The sequence below is a fragment of the Acinonyx jubatus genome, chromosome D4, assembly GCF_027475565.1.
Source record: "Acinonyx jubatus isolate Ajub_Pintada_27869175 chromosome D4, VMU_Ajub_asm_v1.0, whole genome shotgun sequence".
NCBI lineage: Eukaryota > Metazoa > Chordata > Mammalia > Carnivora > Felidae > Acinonyx > Acinonyx jubatus.
The window spans coordinates 20126467-20147304 of NC_069391.1; the positions used below are offsets into that span (position 1 = coordinate 20126467).

A 20838-nucleotide genomic window follows, 5' to 3' on the forward strand; every position below is an offset into this window, starting at 1 on the left:
ACAGAGAGAGAGAGAGACGGAGAGACAGAGACAGAGAGAGAGAGAGCAAGCAGGGAAGGGGCAGAGAGAGAGGAAGACACAGAATCTGAAGCAGGCTCCAGGCTCTGAGCTCTCAGGACAGAGCCCAACGGGGGGCTCGAACTCATAGACTGCGAGATCACAATCTGAGCTGTAGTCAGCCGCCCAACTGACTGAGCCACCCAGGTGCCCCAAGAACCCTTACCATTTAATAATACAAACAACCCAACCACAAAATGGGCAAAAGACTTTAGACAATCTCCAGAGTAAAATACACACATGGCCAATATGCAGAAGAAAGCATGCGCAACATCATTGGTCATCAAGGAAATACAAATTAACACCACAATGACCAGTAAGCACTCACCAGAACAGCTAGAATTAAACAGCCCATCGCCTACAAACTCTGGCAAGAATGTGGAGGAAGTGGAACTCCCATATGTGGCTGGCGGGAGCGTAAGATGCTACAGTCATTTTGGAAAATGGTGTGTAAGTTCTTAAAGAGTTAAACACACTCTCCCCTATGACCTAGCAATTTTACTCCTTGGTATTTTACCCATGAAAAATAAACACATATGTCCCCAAAAAGCCTCCTACAAACACTTTCGTAGCAGGTTCAGTCATAAGAGCCTAAAATGGGAAACAACTGAAATGAACAAGCAAATGGCTAAACAGGGGTATTTTCATACAATGGAATACTGCTCAGCAGTAAAAAAAAAAAAAAAGAAAGAATAACTGATACATACAACGTGTATGTGTCTTACAGACATTATGCTAAGTGAAAGCAGCCAGGCGCCAAAGAGTATCATCAGATGAATCCATTTGTGAGGACTTCCTCTGCAGTGAGCACAGATCCTTCTGGATACTCTCACCAGACCCAGGGTCCTCAAGCCCTAGCCCTGGGTACCACCTGATGAAGCCATCCAGTTCAGCCCCTAATTCTACACAGAACCCATCAGCACCCAAATCTCTAGATCCAAAGCCCACTGGAGGGGCTGTTTCGACCTCAGCAAACTAATCCTCTGTTGGATCTAGCCTAAATCTCTCATATCCTCCTAGCCCACATATCTGGGGATCTAAGGATGGAGCCCCCTCTGACATCCAGGAGGGAAGCTGGGAAGTCAATCAGTGGTATCAGGAGAGTTGGAAGGCTGGGATGTCCCAGCGGAAGGGCCCTTAGAACTCTTTTCCTCCCAGGCCAAGGGAGAAGGGAGAGATTGAGGGCCAGAAACAGGATGGGGCCCGCCCAAGGTCACGCAACCCTGCAACCCAGCTGATTAAACCCAGGGCTTCTGAGTCTTGACTTAGCATCCCTTCCCCCTTTTTACCTTTCCACCACCGAGGGCAAAAACGGAACTGTCCTGTCTAGTTGGCCATCGCCTAGCCTGGGTTAGGCCATGCGTTGGTTCAGACTGAAGCTGTATCACGGGTCACTGGCTCCGGAGTGGGGGTCTCAGGAACCACAGGATTCAGAGGTGCTTAGGGGTGGGGCCACTGGAGGACTTGGATGAATGATGCCCACCCTGAGTCTACCGAGGGAGACTCAGGCTTTCCTGGCTGAAGGGTGGGGCTTTCCCAGCTAATCCAGCTACTGCGGTAAGGTGGCCCGGGTCAGGCCTGGACACCTGGAGGCTGCCCCAGGCCAAGCCCACCTGTACATCCACCCTGCCCTGGCAAAGCCTCGGCCTGTGGCTGGCCCGCCCCTCCCTCCAACTCCTCCAGGCCCCAACCAGAGAAGGTACTCACTGATGGGGGCGTGTAAGGCCACGTGCTCCTGGTAGGGCGTGTAGTACTTGTACTGCTTTCCGCAGAATTCACAGGTGTAATTGCCAGTTTCTGTCCAAGGAGAGGCAAGTGTGGGAATGGGCACGTGACCCCCAGCAAGCAGCAGCAGCATGCTCCCTCCCCTCCGGCTCCCCTCATCCTGGGACCAACTACAACCCTGAGCCCACTGGAGTCAGCCTGCCTGGGTTCAGCTCCCAGCTCCTCCTCCATGTCCAGCCGTGTGACCTTGGGCAAATCTCTTAACCTCTCTGTGCCTCAGTTTTCCTATCTATAAAACGGGGGTAATAATCGGACCACCTTGTAGGATTGCTGTGAGGATTAAATTTATACGTCAAGTGCTTAGAACAGTACCTGGCACACGCCGTTTCTCCGTCCACACTCCCCCCCCAGACCCTGGTGCTCAGGAAATGTGTGGTGACCAGTGCCACCTCTCGCTCAGCCCCTCTGCGATGGCCATGCTTGGGTCCCCTCGTCTCCAAGACCTTCCCCGCCCCCAGGTACCCCCATCCCCCCGGCAGAAGGGGTCACGTCTTCCTCTCAGGCCCCACCAGACTTTATCTTTACCTCTCTTTGGGCACTGCCTAACTTCTTTCTTCTTAAAAATTTCTGATGTAATATTGTTCACTGGGGGAAAATTATAAAATACTGATAAATACAAATACAAAACTTAAAGAGTATGAGAAATTTCAATCATCTGTCACCCCCAAACAAAGAGCAGCAGCTGCCCCCTGGGGTGGAGTGTGCAACTTTGCCATCCGCCCCCGGGGCCTACCCCTCACTCCCATCTCCTCCGGAGTGGGCTCCTCTCCCTGACATCAGCTGTCTAGCTCTGGTGGGCCTTGAATTAGCCAGCCCTGATCCGTATCCTCTTTGTAACCTGGTGTATTCAATCGACGATACTTTGTGGACATCTTGCTCAATCAATAAACATCGATCCCTACTGCATTTATTGGCTGTATGGTCCCCTCTGGACTTTGAAATCTGCTGAGCCAGTCTCCTGCGCCAGGGGATGTTCAGGTCGTTTCAAATTTTTTTCCCTTACCAAAAAAAAAAAAAAAACCGCAGTGATCCACATCTTTGTAGAAACGTTTGCACATTTGCTCATCATTTGTCACATCATTGCAAAGTAAAGATTATTGTGCATAATCTTTGCTCATTATTTCCCCAGGATAAATTGTGGGCATGCATTTTTAAGGCTTTTGATAACCACAGCACCAACTACATATCAAAAGGTTGGGCCAATTTTTATCCCAATCAGAAAGCTGTGCCTTATTGGGAGAATTCTATTGCACTGCTGGTTTTATTTTCCATTTGTTTTGAGTTCTAAGGAAACTGACTATTTTTCATGTTTAATTAACTGTAGTTTTTCTTTCGTGACTTTCCCATTTGAGTTTACAGCCAATGTTTCCATAGGCGTATTTACATTTTTTTAATTGCTAAGAACTCTGCAGATTAAGGACATCAACATTTTGCTCTCTATGTCACAATTTTTCTCAATTTTTTAAAATTGTTTGTGGTCTTTCTCTCTCAATACGGATTTAAACTTTTTCATAAATAACTTTTATAACTGATTCATGAACACTGGAAAAGATAGACGATTTGCTATTTACAGGCTTCGAAGTTGTTAGATCAACCGTATTAATTATATTATTCAAGCCCTACATGATCCCGTTTGCCTACCTGCTCTCTCCAAGACGGTCATGATCAACCTTTCCATTTTGTCACATTCCTAAATGTATTTTGTATTTTTAGATGTGATGTTGTGTGCCGCATTTAAGGCTCACGAAATCAAAACTGTCAGTGTTAACTAACTAACATGACACGATTTTCTAACGCGGTGCTTCTCAAAGGGTGGTCCCTGAGCCAGCAGCACCGGTATCATCTGTCAAACCATTAGAAATGCATATTCTCTGAGACTTATCTAAGACGCTAAAAGCAAAATTCTAGGAATGGGATCTAGCAATCTGGGTTTTAACAGTCCCCCTAGAAAACTGTGATGCAGAGGAAAGTTTAAGAACCACTGCTCAAACTTCTAATTATACTCTTGTATTAGTTTGATGGACATTAATTCCGAATAGTTACTTTCTAGGATCTTTCTTTCTACTTGTCTGCATGTGCCTGAAAACACTTCCCTAAACTGTCTTGGGAAAATTCATTAAAAAGATACTTTGCTAAATGTCAGCCAAAAATGATGAGCAAAAGCAGTCATGGTTCCTGCCTTCAAGGAGCTTACAGTCTGGGAAAGGAGACAGAAAAATCAAATAATCACACAAACTTAACACTGCAACCTCAAGAGGGGCTCTTAAAGGAGACACTTACAGTGCTATGAAAATCCTAACAGGGAACTCAATTTAGTTAAGGAAGCGAGAGCAAGTTCCCTGAGAAAGATAAAAGATGAGGAATTAAGTGTGTTGCTAATAAACCATTATTTCAAATTAACCTGAGAATCTGTCTTCTAATAAAAGAGATTATGCCATTTGCTTTTATTTAAAGCTATAATTGACTTGGTTTTACGTGTTTTATATTTTGTTCCTTTTTTTTCGTGCTCCACCTTTTCTGGTTTCCTTTGTTTCAGTTGTTTGATGAATGAAATCTTCTCTCTGCCTTTCCATTATTCTCCAATATTCCATTATTTTCCAATATTCTCCTTTGTTTTACATAGCATCCAAGATACATCTGTCTGTTACAGTTAAGCAGAAAATGGTATTTTCAAGTCTATTACCATTGAGAAAGGCAGTTTAACTCCATGCTTCTCACACTTTTGCATGTTTAAGAATCATCTGGAAAGATGGTTACAACACAGATTGCTGGGCTCCACCCCAGAGATTCTGAATCCGTGGCTTGGGGGTGGAGCCTAAGAATTTACATTAAAAAAAATTTTTTTTAATGCTTATTTATTTTTGAGAGAGAGAGAGAGAGAGCACAAGCGGTAGAGGGGCAGAGAGAGAGGGAGACACAGAATCCAAAGCAGGCTCCAGGCTCTGAAGCTGTCAGCACAGAGCCTGACACAGGGCTCAAACCCACCAACCACGAGACCATGACCTGAGCTGAAGTAGAACACTTAACCGACTGAGCCACCAGGCGCCCCAAGAATTTACATTTCTAATAAGCTTCTATGAATGCTGCTGCTGCTGGTCTAGGGCCCACACCATGGGAAGGGCTGGTTTAACCTACCTCTACTGTATCCTTCACCTATTCCTTCCTTCTCATGTTTTTAAAATTCATTTTTAGTATTTTACAATGATCTTTGTCCTTTGCATTCAATTTTATAATCAGAGTCCAACATTTTAAACTTAGCTTCTAGCTTATCTGGTTTGACCATTTACCACCAGTCCTCCCGAGCTAGGACTTCATTCCTGACAATGGACTCTTCAATGTGCTCTACTGCTTAGTTCCCTGGAGTGTGTTTTTTAAATTTTCGGAAGATGGGTACATAGGAGAAATAGTGGGTTTGGGGGCCCTCACTTTCCCCTTTACTCCTAAATTGTCAGCTGTCTAGATACAAAGTTGTTAAGATTACAACCTTTTCCCTTCAAAACGTAGTGTCGTCTTCTGACATTTAGTACCGTACCCAAGTCTGAGGCAAGTCCCCCTTGGGTTCATCTTGGATAACACCTGGCTTTTCTTATGTCTAGATGCCTGTGTATTTTTTCTTTATATTTACAGTTTAAAAAATCACTAAGATCTATTTAGTTATGGGTCTCTTTACATGGAGACAGATTACACCACAATCATCTGTCATCACCTGAAATATAATGAGCCCTTAAATCTGCACACACAGGTCTTCCTTTAGCAAAATTTTCTTCTACTGTATCTTTGGAGTACTGCTTCTGTCCCACTGGTACAACACCACTAATTATCTGAAGCTGGCTCTCCACGCTCTGTATTTAGCTTGTTTTCCTTTCCCCTGGTTATCCTGATCCGTTCAGGTTTCTCAGCCCCATAACGAATTCCATTTCTGCAGATCAATTCTGCTCTTTACTATCTGCACTGTACGTTTTAATTCTGCGCTTCTATTCTGTTTCTCTGCAGTCCTTTAGGTCACTCTTTTCTCTCTGCCTCTTCGTTCTATCCTGCTGCTCTGTCACCACACTTCAGGATCCTCTTTCACACGGGTCATGCTGTGGACTGAACTGTGTTCCCCCTAGCTCCCCAAATTCAATTGTTGACGCCCCACCTCCCCAGGTGATGGTGTTTGGAGACAGGGCCTGTGGGAGGTAACTGGGTTAGATGAGGTCATGAAGGTGGGGTCCTCACGACTGGATTGGTGCCCTTATTACAAGAGACACCAGGGAGCTTGCTTCCACTGGTCTCCCACCATGTGAGGGCACAGACAGAAGGTGGCCATCTGTGAGCCAGGAAGAGGGTTCTCACCAGAACCTGACCAGGCTGGCACTCTGATACTGGACTTCTAGCTTCCAGAACCGTGAGAAAATAAATTTGCTGAAGCCATCCAGTCGGGTATTTTGTTAGGACAGCCCAAGGAGAGTAAGGTAAGTCATATTTTCTTATACTTGATTATGGTTGTCACAGAATGTTCTTCTAGATTTCGTAGTAGGGTCATCTTCAGAGGTATGCTTGTCCTCAGAGTCTCCTAAATTCTGTGGAATTTTCACAGATTCATGGTTTGGGGGGTTTTTTTAATCTAAAAAGTTTTTCAAGTTACTCTTCCTTATCCACATTTTAAAAAAATCAAGTAAACTGCAGATGAATTCAGACTTACTGTTGTCGATAGACATGAGTGAACTGTCCTTGACCCTCCCATTATCATCGTAGTCATGAGCATGGGAGACCACTGCCACGGTAGTTATTTCTCAGATCTGCAGCAGGAGAGCAGCTGACATGCAAGGTCCCTAGGACAAACTCTCTCCTTCTAGAAGGATTCCTCTGCTCTGTCATGGCTCCAGCTTCTTCCTCCCTAATTCTCCAATTTGCTCAGATGATGCGGATATGGAAGGTGTACTTCCCAGCATGCACTGCTTCAGGGTCTCTCCTCTTCCCGGACCAACAAAACTCTATTCGTGGTGCGGCGTGCCTCTCATGGCTCCTCTCACTCTATGCCTTCTCATTTTTAGAGTTCTGTGGCCTTGGCCTGCTTGAAACCCAAGGAGCAGCGTTCTTACCTCATAAGGCAGCTCCTGAGCGGTGACGGGAGATGGTCACACTATTTTAGCAAGCTCCGCTCCATAACGTCAAGCTGGGAGCATTCAGGGAGCCAAACGCAGTTCCCTTTGCTCAGTGCAATTCCCAACTGCTTATGGTGTGCGACAATTCCACCGGCCGTCTGTCTGACTCAGTTACTGATCTACAGAACAAGTTTCATCTAGTTCTGTACCTTCCTGGGTAATAGGCACCACTTATTTATTAATGCCTTCTGTGTGTGCATAAAAGACTACACTAATTCCTGTGCAAACATAACCTCATCTCATCTCCACGACAATCCTGAAAGAACTGTCACCACCCCGTTCTCGAGTTAAGGAAAGCGTAGATTAGGGAGATTATAGAGCATGTACGCCCTCACGCAGGTATTAAATGTAGAGCTGGGGTTCATAGATGGGGTGCTCTAAAGCTCTTACAATTGGCCGTCTCTCGACAACACCACTCATGTGTTAAGCCCTGGATGCGAGCCAGGTGCTGGGCCAAACACTTCCTGCAGGCATCCTCCAACAGCCTTACAGAACAGATAGACGCTCCCGTCCCCAGCTTACAAATGAGTCAAAGGACACTCAGAAGGGGGATAAGTAGCTGGTAAATTGGAGATGGCAGCATTCAAATGTGGGCCGGATTCCAATTCTACTTTCATAATTATGATGCTGCAGACAGAAGGGCAGTGCTACCCCGGGGCGGCTGGCAGACAGTACTAACATGGCAGGTCACAGACCCCGCTGTCCCCGTCCTGTTATCTGTCTACGAATGTCCATCATAGAACGTGTCTGATTCCCATGTAGGTTTCCCCACGGTTTAACTTATAGCGGTTTCAGTGTTGAGGGTTTCATCATTTTCTGAGGGAAAAAGAAAACGTGTCATATGCACGGTAAACACATGACAAGCGCTATGCTAACCGCTTCGCAAATACTGCTGCCTCTCCCGTTTCTGGAGTGCTTTAAGAGTTAAAACAAAGCAGGCTCATCCTCTACCACGGAGGAGGAAGGAGGGAGAGACAGGATGGGGACCGGACCAACGGCTTCCAAGGGTCAGGGCCAAGCTCCACCCTTTGAAGAGCATCCCCAGCTTCCCTGCTTTAGCTCCTCGACTTTCCTTGCCTTGGATTTCCTCATCCTTTCATTCAGTGTCTGTGTGTCTATTCTGCAAGCTACCTTCAATCCTTATTGTAGCGAGGCAGAGTCGACAAAGGCCTTTTCCTGTTGGGTGGTAAGCAAGGAAGGGGAATGTGAATTCCCGAAGGGCTGGGCCAGACCCCTCTCACTCGTCAGACTCTACTCAATCCATTCTTCTAGAAACAGCCAAAATAGTCTTCCTAAAGTGCAAATCCGATCAAGTCCCTTCCCCATGTGGTAAACTCTCAGGCTCCTTGTCCCTCAGAATGAAGTCTAGATGCCTTCCTCTGGCATTCAAGGCTCTCTCTCAAGACTTCAACTCAGAATTGATTTGCCTTTCAATTCCCAGAACAGGCGCCGCTCTCCCACTTCCGCCTATGACGCAAGAGCTCATTCCCCACCCTCGTCCCCAAGCAGAAGCCTCCAGGATTCCTGAGGCTGGCCAGGTACTACGCCAGCCCCCATGGCTCCTTGCACTTCAGGTTATGCTGGAACTATCTGCTACTGACCCACTGCCCCCTCCCTGTACCCAAGGGCAGGGCCACAAATGCCCCACCCACTGCTGTGTCCCCACCACACTCAATGCTAGTATGCTGAGAACAGGCAGGCCGCTGTGTGACTCCTGCCCTCAGGGGTTTACTTGGGACAAGGACAGAGTGTCTACATGTGGCTCCCCTGGACAGCTTCATTTGCTGAGGAACCCCTTCAGATGACGAGAGTTATTTTCCGAGCACCTACTATGTACCAGGCACTGTGCTAATAGGTGATTTACATTCACGATCTCATTTAATCCCCCAACAAACCTTCGGGGAAATGTCATCCTCATTGACATGTAAGGAGCCGAGGCTCAGGACGGCTAACAGACTACCAGGGCACCAAGCCTGTGCTACTTTCACTGCCCTGACCATGACCCTGTGCTGTTCTGCTGCTCCTCAAAAGCTAAAGTCCTAAGACTGGCCCATTTGACAGGTGGGCAAAGTGAGGTCTAAGGAGGTCAGTGGTCACTGGCCAGCACCACTGTTTCAGGATAAGTGATGTCACCCTCTTCCAATGGCAAGACTTAGCCCTCAGCCAGTCTCCCCCCACCAGCCCAGCCCAGCCCAACCCCAGAGAGAGGCCCGCATACTTGGCCCGATTTTCTGGAACGGTTCCGGGGGTTCCTCCTTCACTTCGTCAGTGGCCACGACACCTTGGTCGAAGGGGTCTGTGGGAGAACACACAGCCCTTAGCGCCCTGGCAACCAGGTCTTGGGAGTCCAGCCGGGCACAGGGAAGTGGGCAGCCACCAAGGACTTACCTGCCCGATTCTCAGGGGCCCCTTCCACACTAAATACTGCACCCGGGCAGGAGGCAGCAGCCGCAGAAGGAAAGAAGCAAACGGGAGGCCTGTTAGTCCCTGCCCACAGCTGCCTCTGCCCAACGCTCCCAGCCTCTGGGGCCCAGGAGAGCCTACCCTGGCCAGCATGGAGGCCCCGGAAAACCAGGGGCCACAGGAGGGCACATCCCAACTGGGACACAGCCTGTGCCTCCATTCCCCATCCACCCCACGGGCTAGGGTCCAACCCAGAGGCGGGCAATTTCTGCCTGGCCTGTTTCTGGGTCGCCAACAGCTACTTGAGGGGCCAGGGCAGGAGAAAAAAAGGAAGAGACCAGTAGGAAAAAAGAGGCGATGTGAAAAGGACAAGCCAGCGGGAGTGAGTGGCAGGGCCTGGTTGTCACAGCCTGCGACGGGCTGGGGATGTGGGGCTGGAGTGGGAGCCCCCCTCCATCCTTTCCAGGCCCAAGACCCTATTTCTAGGATTGAGATTCTAAAAATAAATTACCTAAATTTATTGTTCCAATTTCTAACTCTATAACTGAAGACACTAAAATACCATCATTCATTTTAAAAAACTGGTTTAATTTCATCAGAGCATGTGAATACTCAGTATGAAACTGCAAAATGCATTGATATGAAATTGCTAAAATTCGACGGATTTTGACCTACAAAATGCAATTTCACTTGGGTTACCCTAATCAGAAGTATGTATGGAGTAGGACGGGGACCTTCTCTCTCCCAGAATCCTCAGGGTTCGGTCACTGTCCTCCTGGTCTGACTGCCCTCTGACCTTCCTCTGGGTGGGAGGAGGGCGGGGACAGCTGGTGGGTGGGGTGGCAGGGGGACAAGCAGCCCTGGGGGCAGTGGGGGGGAGGGGGTGCTCCTCTTTATCTGACTCTACTTCCCAGCAGTGAGGGGCCTCACTCACCATCCACCGCGTGCAGGTCCCGGTGCTCTTGGAAGCAGCTGTAGTATTTGTACTTCTTCCCACAGATGTCACATGTGTACCTGAAATTGTCTGCGGGGGACAGAGAGACACGTGTAGTTACCAGGACTTCGGTCACTCAGGTGGGGTTTCTTTGGGCCAGCTCATTGGCTTCACAACCCAAACATGAGACTAGCCCAGACTAGCCCCACCTGGTGAGCCACGGAGAATCAGTGCCGGGGACGTTAGGGGTCCTCTCCACAAGGAGACTGGAGGGTGCTGAAGCGACTTTCAAACCAACCCGCAATCCCACTCTGTGAGCTGAGACTTAAAAGGGCCTGACCCCACCTCCCTTCTCGAGGCTCTGCATGCGCAAGGTGCCAGACCACGCACTTCCTGTCTTTCCTCCATTGGTTCTTGTGACTGAGGGGGAAGAAGTAAGCCATTAAAAAAAAAATTTTTTTTTTAATGTTTATTTATTTTTGAGAGAGAGAGAGAGAGACAGAGCATGAGCCAGGGAAGAGCAGAGAGAGAGAGAGGGAGACACTGAATCCAAAGCAGGCCCCCGGCTCTGAGCTGTCAGCACAGAATTCTGATGCGGGGCTTGAATTCAGGGACTGAGAGGTCATGACATGAGCCAAAGTTGGACGCTCAGTCGGCTGAGCCACCCAGGCGCCCCAAGAAGTAAGCCATTTAACACACAGGTAGGCTGAGGTTCAGAAGGGACCTGTCTGTCCCAAGCCCCACAGTTAGGAGGGTCTGTGGTAGGCAGCTTCCCAAAGACCCTGGCCTCCTGGCGTTTACCCCCTGTACGATCTCTTCCCCTTGAGTCTGAACCGGATCTAGTGACTTGCTTCTAATAAAGAGAAGAGAATGAAGTGATGTCACTTCTGAGATCAGGTTACAAAAGCCCGCAACTTCTGTCTCTCTCACACCGCCTGCCTCTTGCCAGCTGCCATGTTGTAAGCTGCCACAGAGAGAGAGCCACACAGGAGCCTCTGGTGAACAGCCAGGGGGGGAAAAGTGACACCCTCGGTCCAACAACTTGGGAAGGATCCTGCAGACAGCCATGTGCGTGAGTGTGGAGGTTGGGCCTTTCCCCGGTTGGGCCTTGAGAGGAGACCACAGTCCTGGCCAATGCCTCACGTGCCTCATGAGACCATAAACCAATGTTTGTTTAAGTCATTCAGCCGTGGGGCGGTGTGTTCCACAGCAATAGATAATGCACGCAGGGCCAGAGTTCGGATGATCCCTACCTAGGTCTATCCAAATTCTGGGGCGGGACTCCCTCAGGACATTGCTCTCACCACGCACTAGCACAGACGTCCTGTGTGTCTTCCTTGGGCAGATCTCGGGATGACCCGCCCACCTCACCTTCCGGACTATGTCCAGCACAGGGAGACAGAGTGGCTTACTCAAGGCTGCACAGTGGGGCGCGGCATAGCCAAGATTCAAATATTCACTCAGTTCCACGCCATAGCTGAATCAGGGCACATGGCCTCTCTCTGCCTGGATAAGCCCACCTTCCGCTCCTGACTGAGGCACCAGCCTTCTGGCCCTCCTTCTGCTCCCCAGCACTCAAATACAGGATTGAGGAGGCTCCCTCCATCCCGACGCTGCAATGCCAGGAAATTCTATGGGAAGGTTCTGGTCCCTGCTTAGCTGAACTTAGGGGCACAGATGACATCGGCCATCTCCCTGACTCTGCCCCCACCTCTTAGACTGCACCTGTGATCTCCCAAAGTGCCCTGGCATCTGCCACAGAGCCTAACTGGTCCCCAAGTGAGAGGCACACGGCGTCAGCACACACAGTCGCTCTGAGGGTCTGGGGACCCGGCATGCCACCATCCCACCAGGCCCTACCATTTCTGTGCCCACACCTGAACCAGCCAGGCAGTGGAGGGGAGGGGGGGGAGAACAGGTGGAGAGCAGAGGAGAGGCCTGGTCCTGCTCTGCCTCATCCAGACTGCCAGCAAGGGCTGACCCCACCTCGGGATTCACCTTCTGCTCTTTCCCCCCTAATGTGAGGGGACAGGAAGGTAGTAATGAGCTGATTCCCAGGGCCTCTCTCCCAGGCCGGCCATTCTAGGATTCCAAGCCTGGCTCAAGTTCCGATCCAGCCTAGACAATAACCTCCCCTCTCCATGTCCCATCTGGACCACAATCCTCTCTCAGTGCTGGATACTGGGGAGCAGGTGGAGAAGTCAAGGGCATCCAGGATCTGCTGGTTCCAGATGGGGCCCCGCCCCAGAAATTCCCCTCCCATACCGGCCAGTGCCAGTCGCACTCCGCAGCTGCCGGCCACACTCGTCTCACATCTGCTCACATGGCCCCTCCTACCACCTCCAATAAACAGTGAACCCCCAGCTTTCTGCCACTGAGACGCGCCTTCGCCCTGCTCTGGCGAATCCCATACCGCGACCTCTTCTCAATGCGGGTGGGGACCACAGTGCCAGGCCTACCTAAGACAGGAGTAGATGAGAACCAAAGAGTTATCCCCACAGGAAGAAAGGCAAAACAATTTTCTGTCAATGAAACGACACTTTCAGAGCCTCCAAGAGAGCTCAGAAATGTCTCCCGGAAGGGCACCACGAATCCATCTGGAGAGACAGACTCTGCAGTGGGGCTGCATGACTCCAACCCGACTCGGATGCCAATAAGCACAACTAACGCTGGACACACTCCCTAACCTGAGCGCCTTGGTCTTCTCATCTGCAAAATGGGAATGAGACAGTTCCTTCATCTCCGAGTTGTAATGAAAAATGAACAGAGCACAATGCCCAACCGACAGCAAATACCTGGTAAATGTTGCCTAATATCGTTTTGGAAAGGGAATCAACGTAACGGCTGCAACAGAAGTAGACACGGAGTTAAGCTTTTCTTTTCTTAGTTAGGATACGGGTGAGCGCATATATGCCTCCATTTATGATGATATAATTTTTCTAACAGCTAAATGAAAGACCCCTGGACTAGAAGGCGTGAGGCCTGGTTTCTATGCCCACCTCCATTACTAACAAGCTGCATGAGTTCTCTCTGGGACTCAGTGTCCCCATCTGCAAAATGGGTAGGCTGGACTTGGTATTCTCAACATGATGCTTTTGGCTCCAGGACTCCACGGTCAGGCTCCTGTCACGAGGCTGGTGTTGTGAGGATGCCAGGCTTTCTAAGCAGGCACTGCTGGCTTGGGTCAGGACAGGGGTGCAGGACTGAGAATAAAATAAAGCACAGTGGCCATGGGGAGAAAATTCCCTCGGGAGGAAGGCGAAAGTAATGGAAGGACTAAAAATACCCTTGGCTACAGAGTCCTCAACAGCCAGTGGGCCTCCGGGAACCACGGAAGCCAGATGGAACACAATGGATCATTGAGGGGCTGCCGGAGAGGCCAGGGGCCCAGAATAGCTAAGGAAGGAAAGACAAATAGAGAAGATCTTTAAATGTGTGGCTGACCACAGGCAGACCATGGGAGCCGGAAGAGAAGGAAGCTTTTGAAGAGGAAGGGAGCCAGGGGCCAGGCTGGGGCAGGGCTCGGAGAGGAGGGACAAGCATTCACTACCTCCTAGCCGTGGCCCTCAGGCAGGTGTCTGACCTACCTGAGCCTCGAATGTCTGGAAAATGGAAGCTTAGCCTCAGCACTGCCTGCCTCTCACGTGCTGTGGGAATCCAAAGAGAGAATGGATGGGAAATGCTTTTTGGACCCAGTGCAATTAAGGCCCTGCTTTAGCTCATACACCTCCTCAAACTGCTTTGTTTTAGACTTTTGGTCATGTCTATAATTTAAAAAAATAACTTTTTTAAGCTGACTTATTTTGAGACACAGAGAGAGCGAGCAGGGGAGGGGCAGAGAGAGAGGAGGAGAGAAAGAATCCCAAGCAGGCTCCGCACTGTCATCGTGGAGCCTGATGCGGGGCTCAAACTCACGAACTGCAAGAACCATGACCTGAACCTAAACCAAGACTCAGAGGCTTAACAGACTGAGCCACCCGGGCGCCCCTGGGCATGTTTATTATTTTTAAAAACCTTTTATGGCAGGAGGAACAGGCCGACGAACTATGGGCTGCCCACCCTCTGTTCTGGTGAAAAATTCATTTCCGTCTGTCTCTGGCTGTGTTCATGCGGCATGGCATAGCTGAGTGGTGGGGACAGAGATGCATGGCCTGCAAAGTCTAAAACATTTACTATCTGGTCCCCACGGAAGGGTCCGCTGACCCCAATGCAGAAACCTGTTCAGCTCCTCCAATTTTCATAAACCAAAAACGCCTGCGCCACAAGCACCCAGAAACCCTTGCCCACGATTTCTTCCAGGACGAATTACTTTCCCCGATCTCGTACTGCCCACGCACAGACGTTAGAGGAGGAACTCTGTGTCGGGCTTCTTTTGCTGACAGTGTTTGTGGGCAATCTGTGTGGCTAGGTGTGGCTGTACGTCTTTCTCCCTCGTTGCTTCACGTGAACACGCCACGACTTATCTGTCCGCTCCGAGCACTGGGCACTCGGGGTGGTTTCCAGTGTGGGACTGTTGGAAACACGGCTGCTAAGAATACCCGAGTTGCCGTCTTTTGGTGGCCCCGTGCACACAGTTCAGTTGGGATACACCTGGGAGGGGAACTCTGGGTTCTGGAGCTCAGATTTGTTGGCTGGGGAGAGGTTCCGCACCAGCCTACACTCATCTGGCTTCTTACCAGGCCCGTGGGTTTAGACCTGGGGGCAGGGCGAGCAGGGCCCACGAACAGCAAAGCAGAACACTGTCCTCAGCTGGCGAGGCCCTGTGGCTCCCCAGGCGCTGCTGGGATGGCACACCCCAGAGACGAGTGCCCGTGGGTGTTCGTGAGATAACTCTCCGAAGTAGCATTTCCCAAACATCAGCCATGAAGCCCCAGGCCCATCCAGGAATTGGGAGTCAAAAGAACAGAGGAGGAGATGATGCATACACTGGGTTCCGCACGTGAGTGCTTGCCCGTGAAGGGCCCCAAGAAGTCCACAGCAAAGAAACGTGTTCATCTGAGTGGAACCCAAGGCTGCCCCGGGTTATCTGACCAGAGAACCCTTTGCTGATCGAACACCTATCTGCCGCCCTAGGCCGTGGGCTGTGGGACACACCTTGGGAAAAGTTGTTCTGAGGTTGCTACAATTCCATAAAGACCCTGTGGCCGGCCCCACAGCCTGAACCACAGCAACGTGTCTCCCAGAGGGCAGTCCTGAGGGACAAGAGCGAGGGGAAATACTCACTGCCTTGGGAGGCTCCCTCCCCTGAGGTGGCTTCAGTGTCTATAAGAGAGAGAAAATGAGAGGGAAGTGAGCGGACTGGACCCATGGCCGGGCCGTGCCAAAAGAGCGAGAAGAGCAAGGGCAGGCGGTCCACCCACCACTGTGTGCCCAGGACGCTCTCTGCGCATACAGGATGCAGCGCACACAGCCTCACAGCCCTTCTCCGTGCCCCCTGACCCAGCGCCCTTCCTCCTGGACCATCTCTCCCGTCCCCTCAGCCCTCTCATCTTCATTAACGGCCACAGCGCCCCGCCCCCGCTCCCGGGGCCGCCTCGAAGAGCACACCAGATGGACCCGCGAGCACCTTCCCTGCAGGGGCCGCCACACCAGGCGGCACTGAAGCATCCTGGGGGGAAGTGGGCCCGCGTGGGGCAGGCAGGGGCACTGGTGATAGAAGTCTGGTGGCATGACCTCCCGTCCCCTCTCCCCCCGCCAGCCCTGTGTGCTCTCCCAAGTTAAGGAGGCCTCTCCTGTCCGCCTGGGTCTCCCGCCTGCTGCAGAAAGAGGGAGAGGACTGCAGCTCTGGGGGAGGGGGGTCCGAGGTCATCCCCAAGGGGCCCAGGGAGAACACCAGACAGAGAACGGGGAGGTGCGGCCCTCAGCCCTGCCCCACTCACCTCGGTGTGCCCGTACGTGGGTCTGGAAACAGTTATAATATTTGTACTTCTTGCCACAGATTCCACACTCATAGGATCCTGGACAACAGAAAAGGAAGGGACAGGTCAGTCGGTACCCAACATGTGCAACCATGAGGTCCCAGGACCCGCAGTGATGTCCCCAAGCAGCATGAACTCTGTGACAAGGGGTCAGGGGTCATCCAACGGGCTGTCTAGTCCCCAGCAGGCAAAGGGGCAACAAGGACCAGCAGAAACAGCACTGAGCCGGAGGTTGGGAGGCCAGGGTCTCGTTCACAAGTTTTTGCCCCAACTCTCTAAGTGAACTTGGGCAAATCACTTCCATCTCTGGGCCTCAGTTTCCAAATCTGCAAGGCGGAGAAGGCAACTCTCATACTTACTCCTTGAGAGGAAAAAGGAAATGAACATAAGTGTTCTTTCAGAATAAGGAATAAATGGCATCCACGGAAGGAAATCAACACGCATTCAATAACTTCTACCTCCGCTCCCTACCGGGATGGGACAGAGGTTAAGAGGACAGTCTTCGAATCACATGGATCTGGTCTCTGTCCCTCTTCTGCCATCTACCCACACCACGACCTTGGTAATTCCCTTAGACACACTAAACCTCAGTCTGCTCACGTGTCAAGGGGCTGTAAGTACCCACCTCACAGGGGTGGCCCCACGATCCCCCTAGGAAGCGCCCAGCCCTCCCACGGATGTGCCCTCCGGGGAGAGCACAGAACACCGGGAGGCGGAGCAGCTTTCTTGTTCTCTCGGGCATGCGGATACCGACACGGCGTGATTGCCTGACTCCAGCCCCTCTGCAGGGCCCTTTTCCCGGGAGTGGGTAGACTGAAACGGCCGAGTTGCCAGCAGGCATTTCAGACAGGTTAAGGTGGAGCCCACCCACACGGAGCACTCGGGAAAGGCCCATGGCAGGAAGCCAAGCAGAGCCCCTCAGACCTAGCCTGGCCAGGGGCCCCACGAGCAGAGGCCCTGCCCAATCCCTCACATAGGCCCGCTAGCACCTGGGCTCAGGCCGCATCCTTCCCAACAGAATGGCCATGAAGCTCGCACCAGTAGAGACCCTGGCCCCACTCCGGGTAAGTGCGCTGGAATGGCTAGGGCTAAGGGCCTAGGAACCTGCCTTTTTCAAAAGGGTCCTCAGGGGATTCTGACTCCCAGCAACGAGGTACGGGAAGCACTGGTTTCAGAGTAAGGCAGGCCTGGGAAGGAATCTCCACTCTACCATTTACTGGCTGAGCCTTAGTGTCCTCCTGGGTAAGGTGTGGACAATGCAACAGCATCGAGTGAAGACTGAAGAAACCTCAAGTGTTCCTGCCGTGAGCCCAGATGTTCGGTGAGTGTAGGCATCACCAGTTCCTATTGTCTTCAGCCCCTCCTGGGGGCAGAGAGGCCTGTTTACATGTAAACTCCAGGTATTAAGTCACAAGAGCACTGAGCTTGGAGACTGTCAGCTCCGTTCCGCCACCCCCCACCCCCTGCCCCCCGGCTGATCTCAGGCACATTCCTCTTCTGGTCCGAGCCTCAGCTGCCTCACCTGTAACACAAGACGAAGATTCCTACACCTCATGACTGAGGTCAGGATTAATAAGACACCACATGTGAGACGGCTGCCACACTGACAGCCTCGCCACCGCACTCCTGTGGGTCACTAAAGGGGAGGCTGTCATCCCAACACCAGCATGGAACTTAGCAGTCTGTCATCCAGTGGTTTTCTATGTGTTACCCTGGTCTCACAGGGGAAAATACACATATGTGGAGCAAAGATCCAGTTGTGTATTTCTTCGTTTTTAGCCCCGTGATTGGCACACAATGGGGGGGGGGGGGGGCTCAATAAATTCACAGTGTCCTGCTGTTCTCCTCATCTGTCCCCGAGTAATAATGACCCTGACTCCCCTCCTATGGCTGGCTATGACCCACTCTTCAACAGTTTCTGCCAGTTTCCCTTCAACCAACTGAGAATTTATGGAGCATCTTAAACGTGCCCAGCACCGGAGCCCCAGCCGTGAGCGAGAGTGTGAGTGATCGCTGCCCTCTGTCTGCCAAGAAGCAGACAGGCCACTAGGCAAGGGGACGGGCAGGGTGATGGGGTTACCACAGTCAAGTGCAGGACGTGGTGGGCCCAGTGCAGGACCCTAGGTCAGGGGAGTGAACAGAAGAGGCGGAAGGAAAGGGGGAGATGGACGAAAGGTGCCCCAGGGAAGGTGGAGTCTCTCCCCAGAGGACTGAGGTCACAGCCTCTGACAAGGAAAGACTTGGTTCAGACTTAACCCGCTTCCAGGTGAGGTCTCTATGCCCCAGCCCTGCCACAGCCCTGGGCCTCAGTTTCTCCAACTGCAGTCAATGACCTAAAGACTTTTTCAAGCTGTGTAATAACTGCAGGCTGCTACGGGTCCCCCCACTTGCCAACCCCCTTGATTCTGTTCACAAGCAGGCCAGGTCCCAACCGGCTTCGTGGGGTTTTCCCTCAACCCACAGAGGGAGCTGAGGATCTGTGCAGCCTTGCTCATGGATCTCAACCCACACAGAGTCACAGCGGGTACGGTCATCAGTCTTACTTCCTCGCCTGGCTCCCCAGGGCAGAGCGGGGCCCTTGCCCAGTGCACTCCTAGGACTGAGTTCAAGGTCCTGCCTGCCTCCTCACCACCACTCACCCTAAGACCTCAGGCTTCAGGTGCTGTGTCTGCAGAGGGACTTGGTGTGCAGACAGCTGGAGGGTGAGGCATGAGGCAAGGGCACCAGAGTGGCAGCCCCACTGGGCAGTGGTGCCAGCAAACCTGGGCTCAAATCCTGGCTGACCACATAAGCAGCAAGAGGCCCCAGACAAGTCATGGAAACACTTACGCCTCGGGCTTCCTCTCTGAACACAGGAAAATGGCACCCACCTCGGGGGGCGGCTATGAGCAATAATACTGTGGCTACTTAGAGCACAGTACCCAGTACAAAGCCAGCATTCAGTACAGAGAAACTGCTGTGACGATCAGCATTTTCCAAAGTTCTTTACAACCCAACTTCCTGAACGCACCCCGGGAAAGAGAGACCCACAGTCAAGCTGGTGGGAGGCATGGCCGTCTTGGGGAGGTGCAGTGCACGGGAACTTGGAGAGGTCCTGCACTAACCTGACAGTTTAACCCAAGCTCTTCTAACGCATTTGGCCACAGAACTCCTTTATACCCCTGGCCTGTTTCAGAGTTGCAGCCCATAGCAAGTGCAGCCAGAATGTTCCCGATTTCCCGATTTCCACGTGCTCTGTCGTCCCTCTAACGGCCAAGTCTTCCAGGGCCCCTGGCGGGCTCAGATTTGCTGCCCTGTGGCAGCGACAGGGTGGAGGAGGGCGGCCCCTCACGGCCCTGCAGATGCTATAGCAGGTTCAACTTATCAGGGGTCTGCAGGTGGCGGCTATGTCTAGCCGTGCCCCCACCCTCATGCCGGCCCCGGTCAGGTCCTCCTGCCCCTCAGCCCTCACGTACCAGATGCATATCTCAACGCTTGGTCAAAAATCCAGGTCCCTGAATAGCGGCTTCGCACAGATCCACCGTGGGGGCTGCCTTCGGGCGCTTTTCCATCTGAATTACGTAAGAAATCAGAAAGAGCCCTTAAAGTTGGGGGTGCCTGGAAGGGTGGGGAAGGAGCCAGGTGAGGAGGGGCTCCAAGTCTCAGGTCAGCCAGTCACCTGAGCTCCCGGGGCCTTGGCTTCTCCATCTGAACACGGAAGGGTGACCAAGATCGTGCTGTCTATGTTTTCACTAAAGAACTTGTCCTGGCAGGGGACATCCACACATTCCGCTGGGAGGCTGGCCTATGGCAGAAAGCTGCTACAGGCCCAAATCCCCCCAAAGTTTTGTTTTCTCTATTCTCTGACTTAATATAACATAACATTATTCGCAGTATGGTTATAATGCTTCTCCCCAGAAGCCTTCCAGCAAAATGAGCCTACAGGGAGACCATGCCCCGCGTATGCCGTGGTCTTATGTCCCCCAGCCCACAGCCACTGCATACCCCAGTGTGGCGCATGGGGCCCTGACCAGCCTTCCGGGGGATTCTCAGCTCAGACCGTCCTGGCCGGATGCCTGACTCTCTGCCAGGTAAGCTTCCTCACTCTGCGGGTTCCCCAGCTACCCTTTTGTCGTCACCATCATGGTCTACTAAATGCCGGGTGCTCTAACACTTTTCATTCGAGCCTCTCTCACGTCTCCGCACAGGCTTGGCCTCTGAGCCCAACGCACAGGTGAGGAAGCAGAAGCTGGCCGGGTGTGCGGCGACGTGCCCAGCTCACACAGCCAAAGAGGGCAGGGTGTGGACTCCGTGCCTCGGCACACATCAGTTCAGCTCCCCATCACACACCCAGTAAGACAGGTGATTATCATCCCCACTGTTCAGATGAAGGAAGCGAGGGCTGGAGGGACACATATGGCCAAAGGCTGCCCAGATCGACCTTGATCCAGAACCTACGTGTGTGACCACCACACCTCTGGGAAAGCACCAAAAAGAAACGATGCCTGTTAACATGTACCATTTGCCGACTGCAGTCAGGTCTCATGCCCATCCTCCATCCTTCCAGAAGTCCTCGTGTGGTTGGGACAACTCAATACCCATTTCGGTGATGCAC

General features: G+C 51.8%; 1 protein-coding gene across 6 annotated transcripts in view; it reads right to left on the reverse strand.

Annotated features, from left to right (window-relative positions):
- Positions 1–20838, reverse strand: part of ZNF618 (zinc finger protein 618) — a 182964-nt gene that overhangs the window by 35943 nt on the left and 126183 nt on the right. For 2 of the 6 annotated variants that reach the window (XM_053204759.1, XM_053204754.1), the window contains exons 4-10: positions 16206–16283; positions 15550–15588; positions 10327–10416; positions 9378–9413; positions 9208–9285; positions 2368–2427; positions 1765–1854 (exon numbers count right to left, since the gene is read on the reverse strand). In XM_053204759.1, coding sequence (XP_053060734.1) covers positions 1765–1854; positions 2368–2427; positions 9208–9285; positions 9378–9413; positions 10327–10416; positions 15550–15588; positions 16206–16283 — 471 coding nt within the window. Of the gene's footprint in view, positions 1–1764; positions 1855–2367; positions 2428–9207; positions 9286–9377; positions 9414–10326; positions 10417–15549; positions 15589–16205; positions 16284–19699; positions 19796–20838 lie in introns of all 6 variants that reach the window. The other 4 variants (XM_053204758.1, XM_053204757.1, XM_053204756.1 and 1 more) reach the window with 3 other exon arrangements.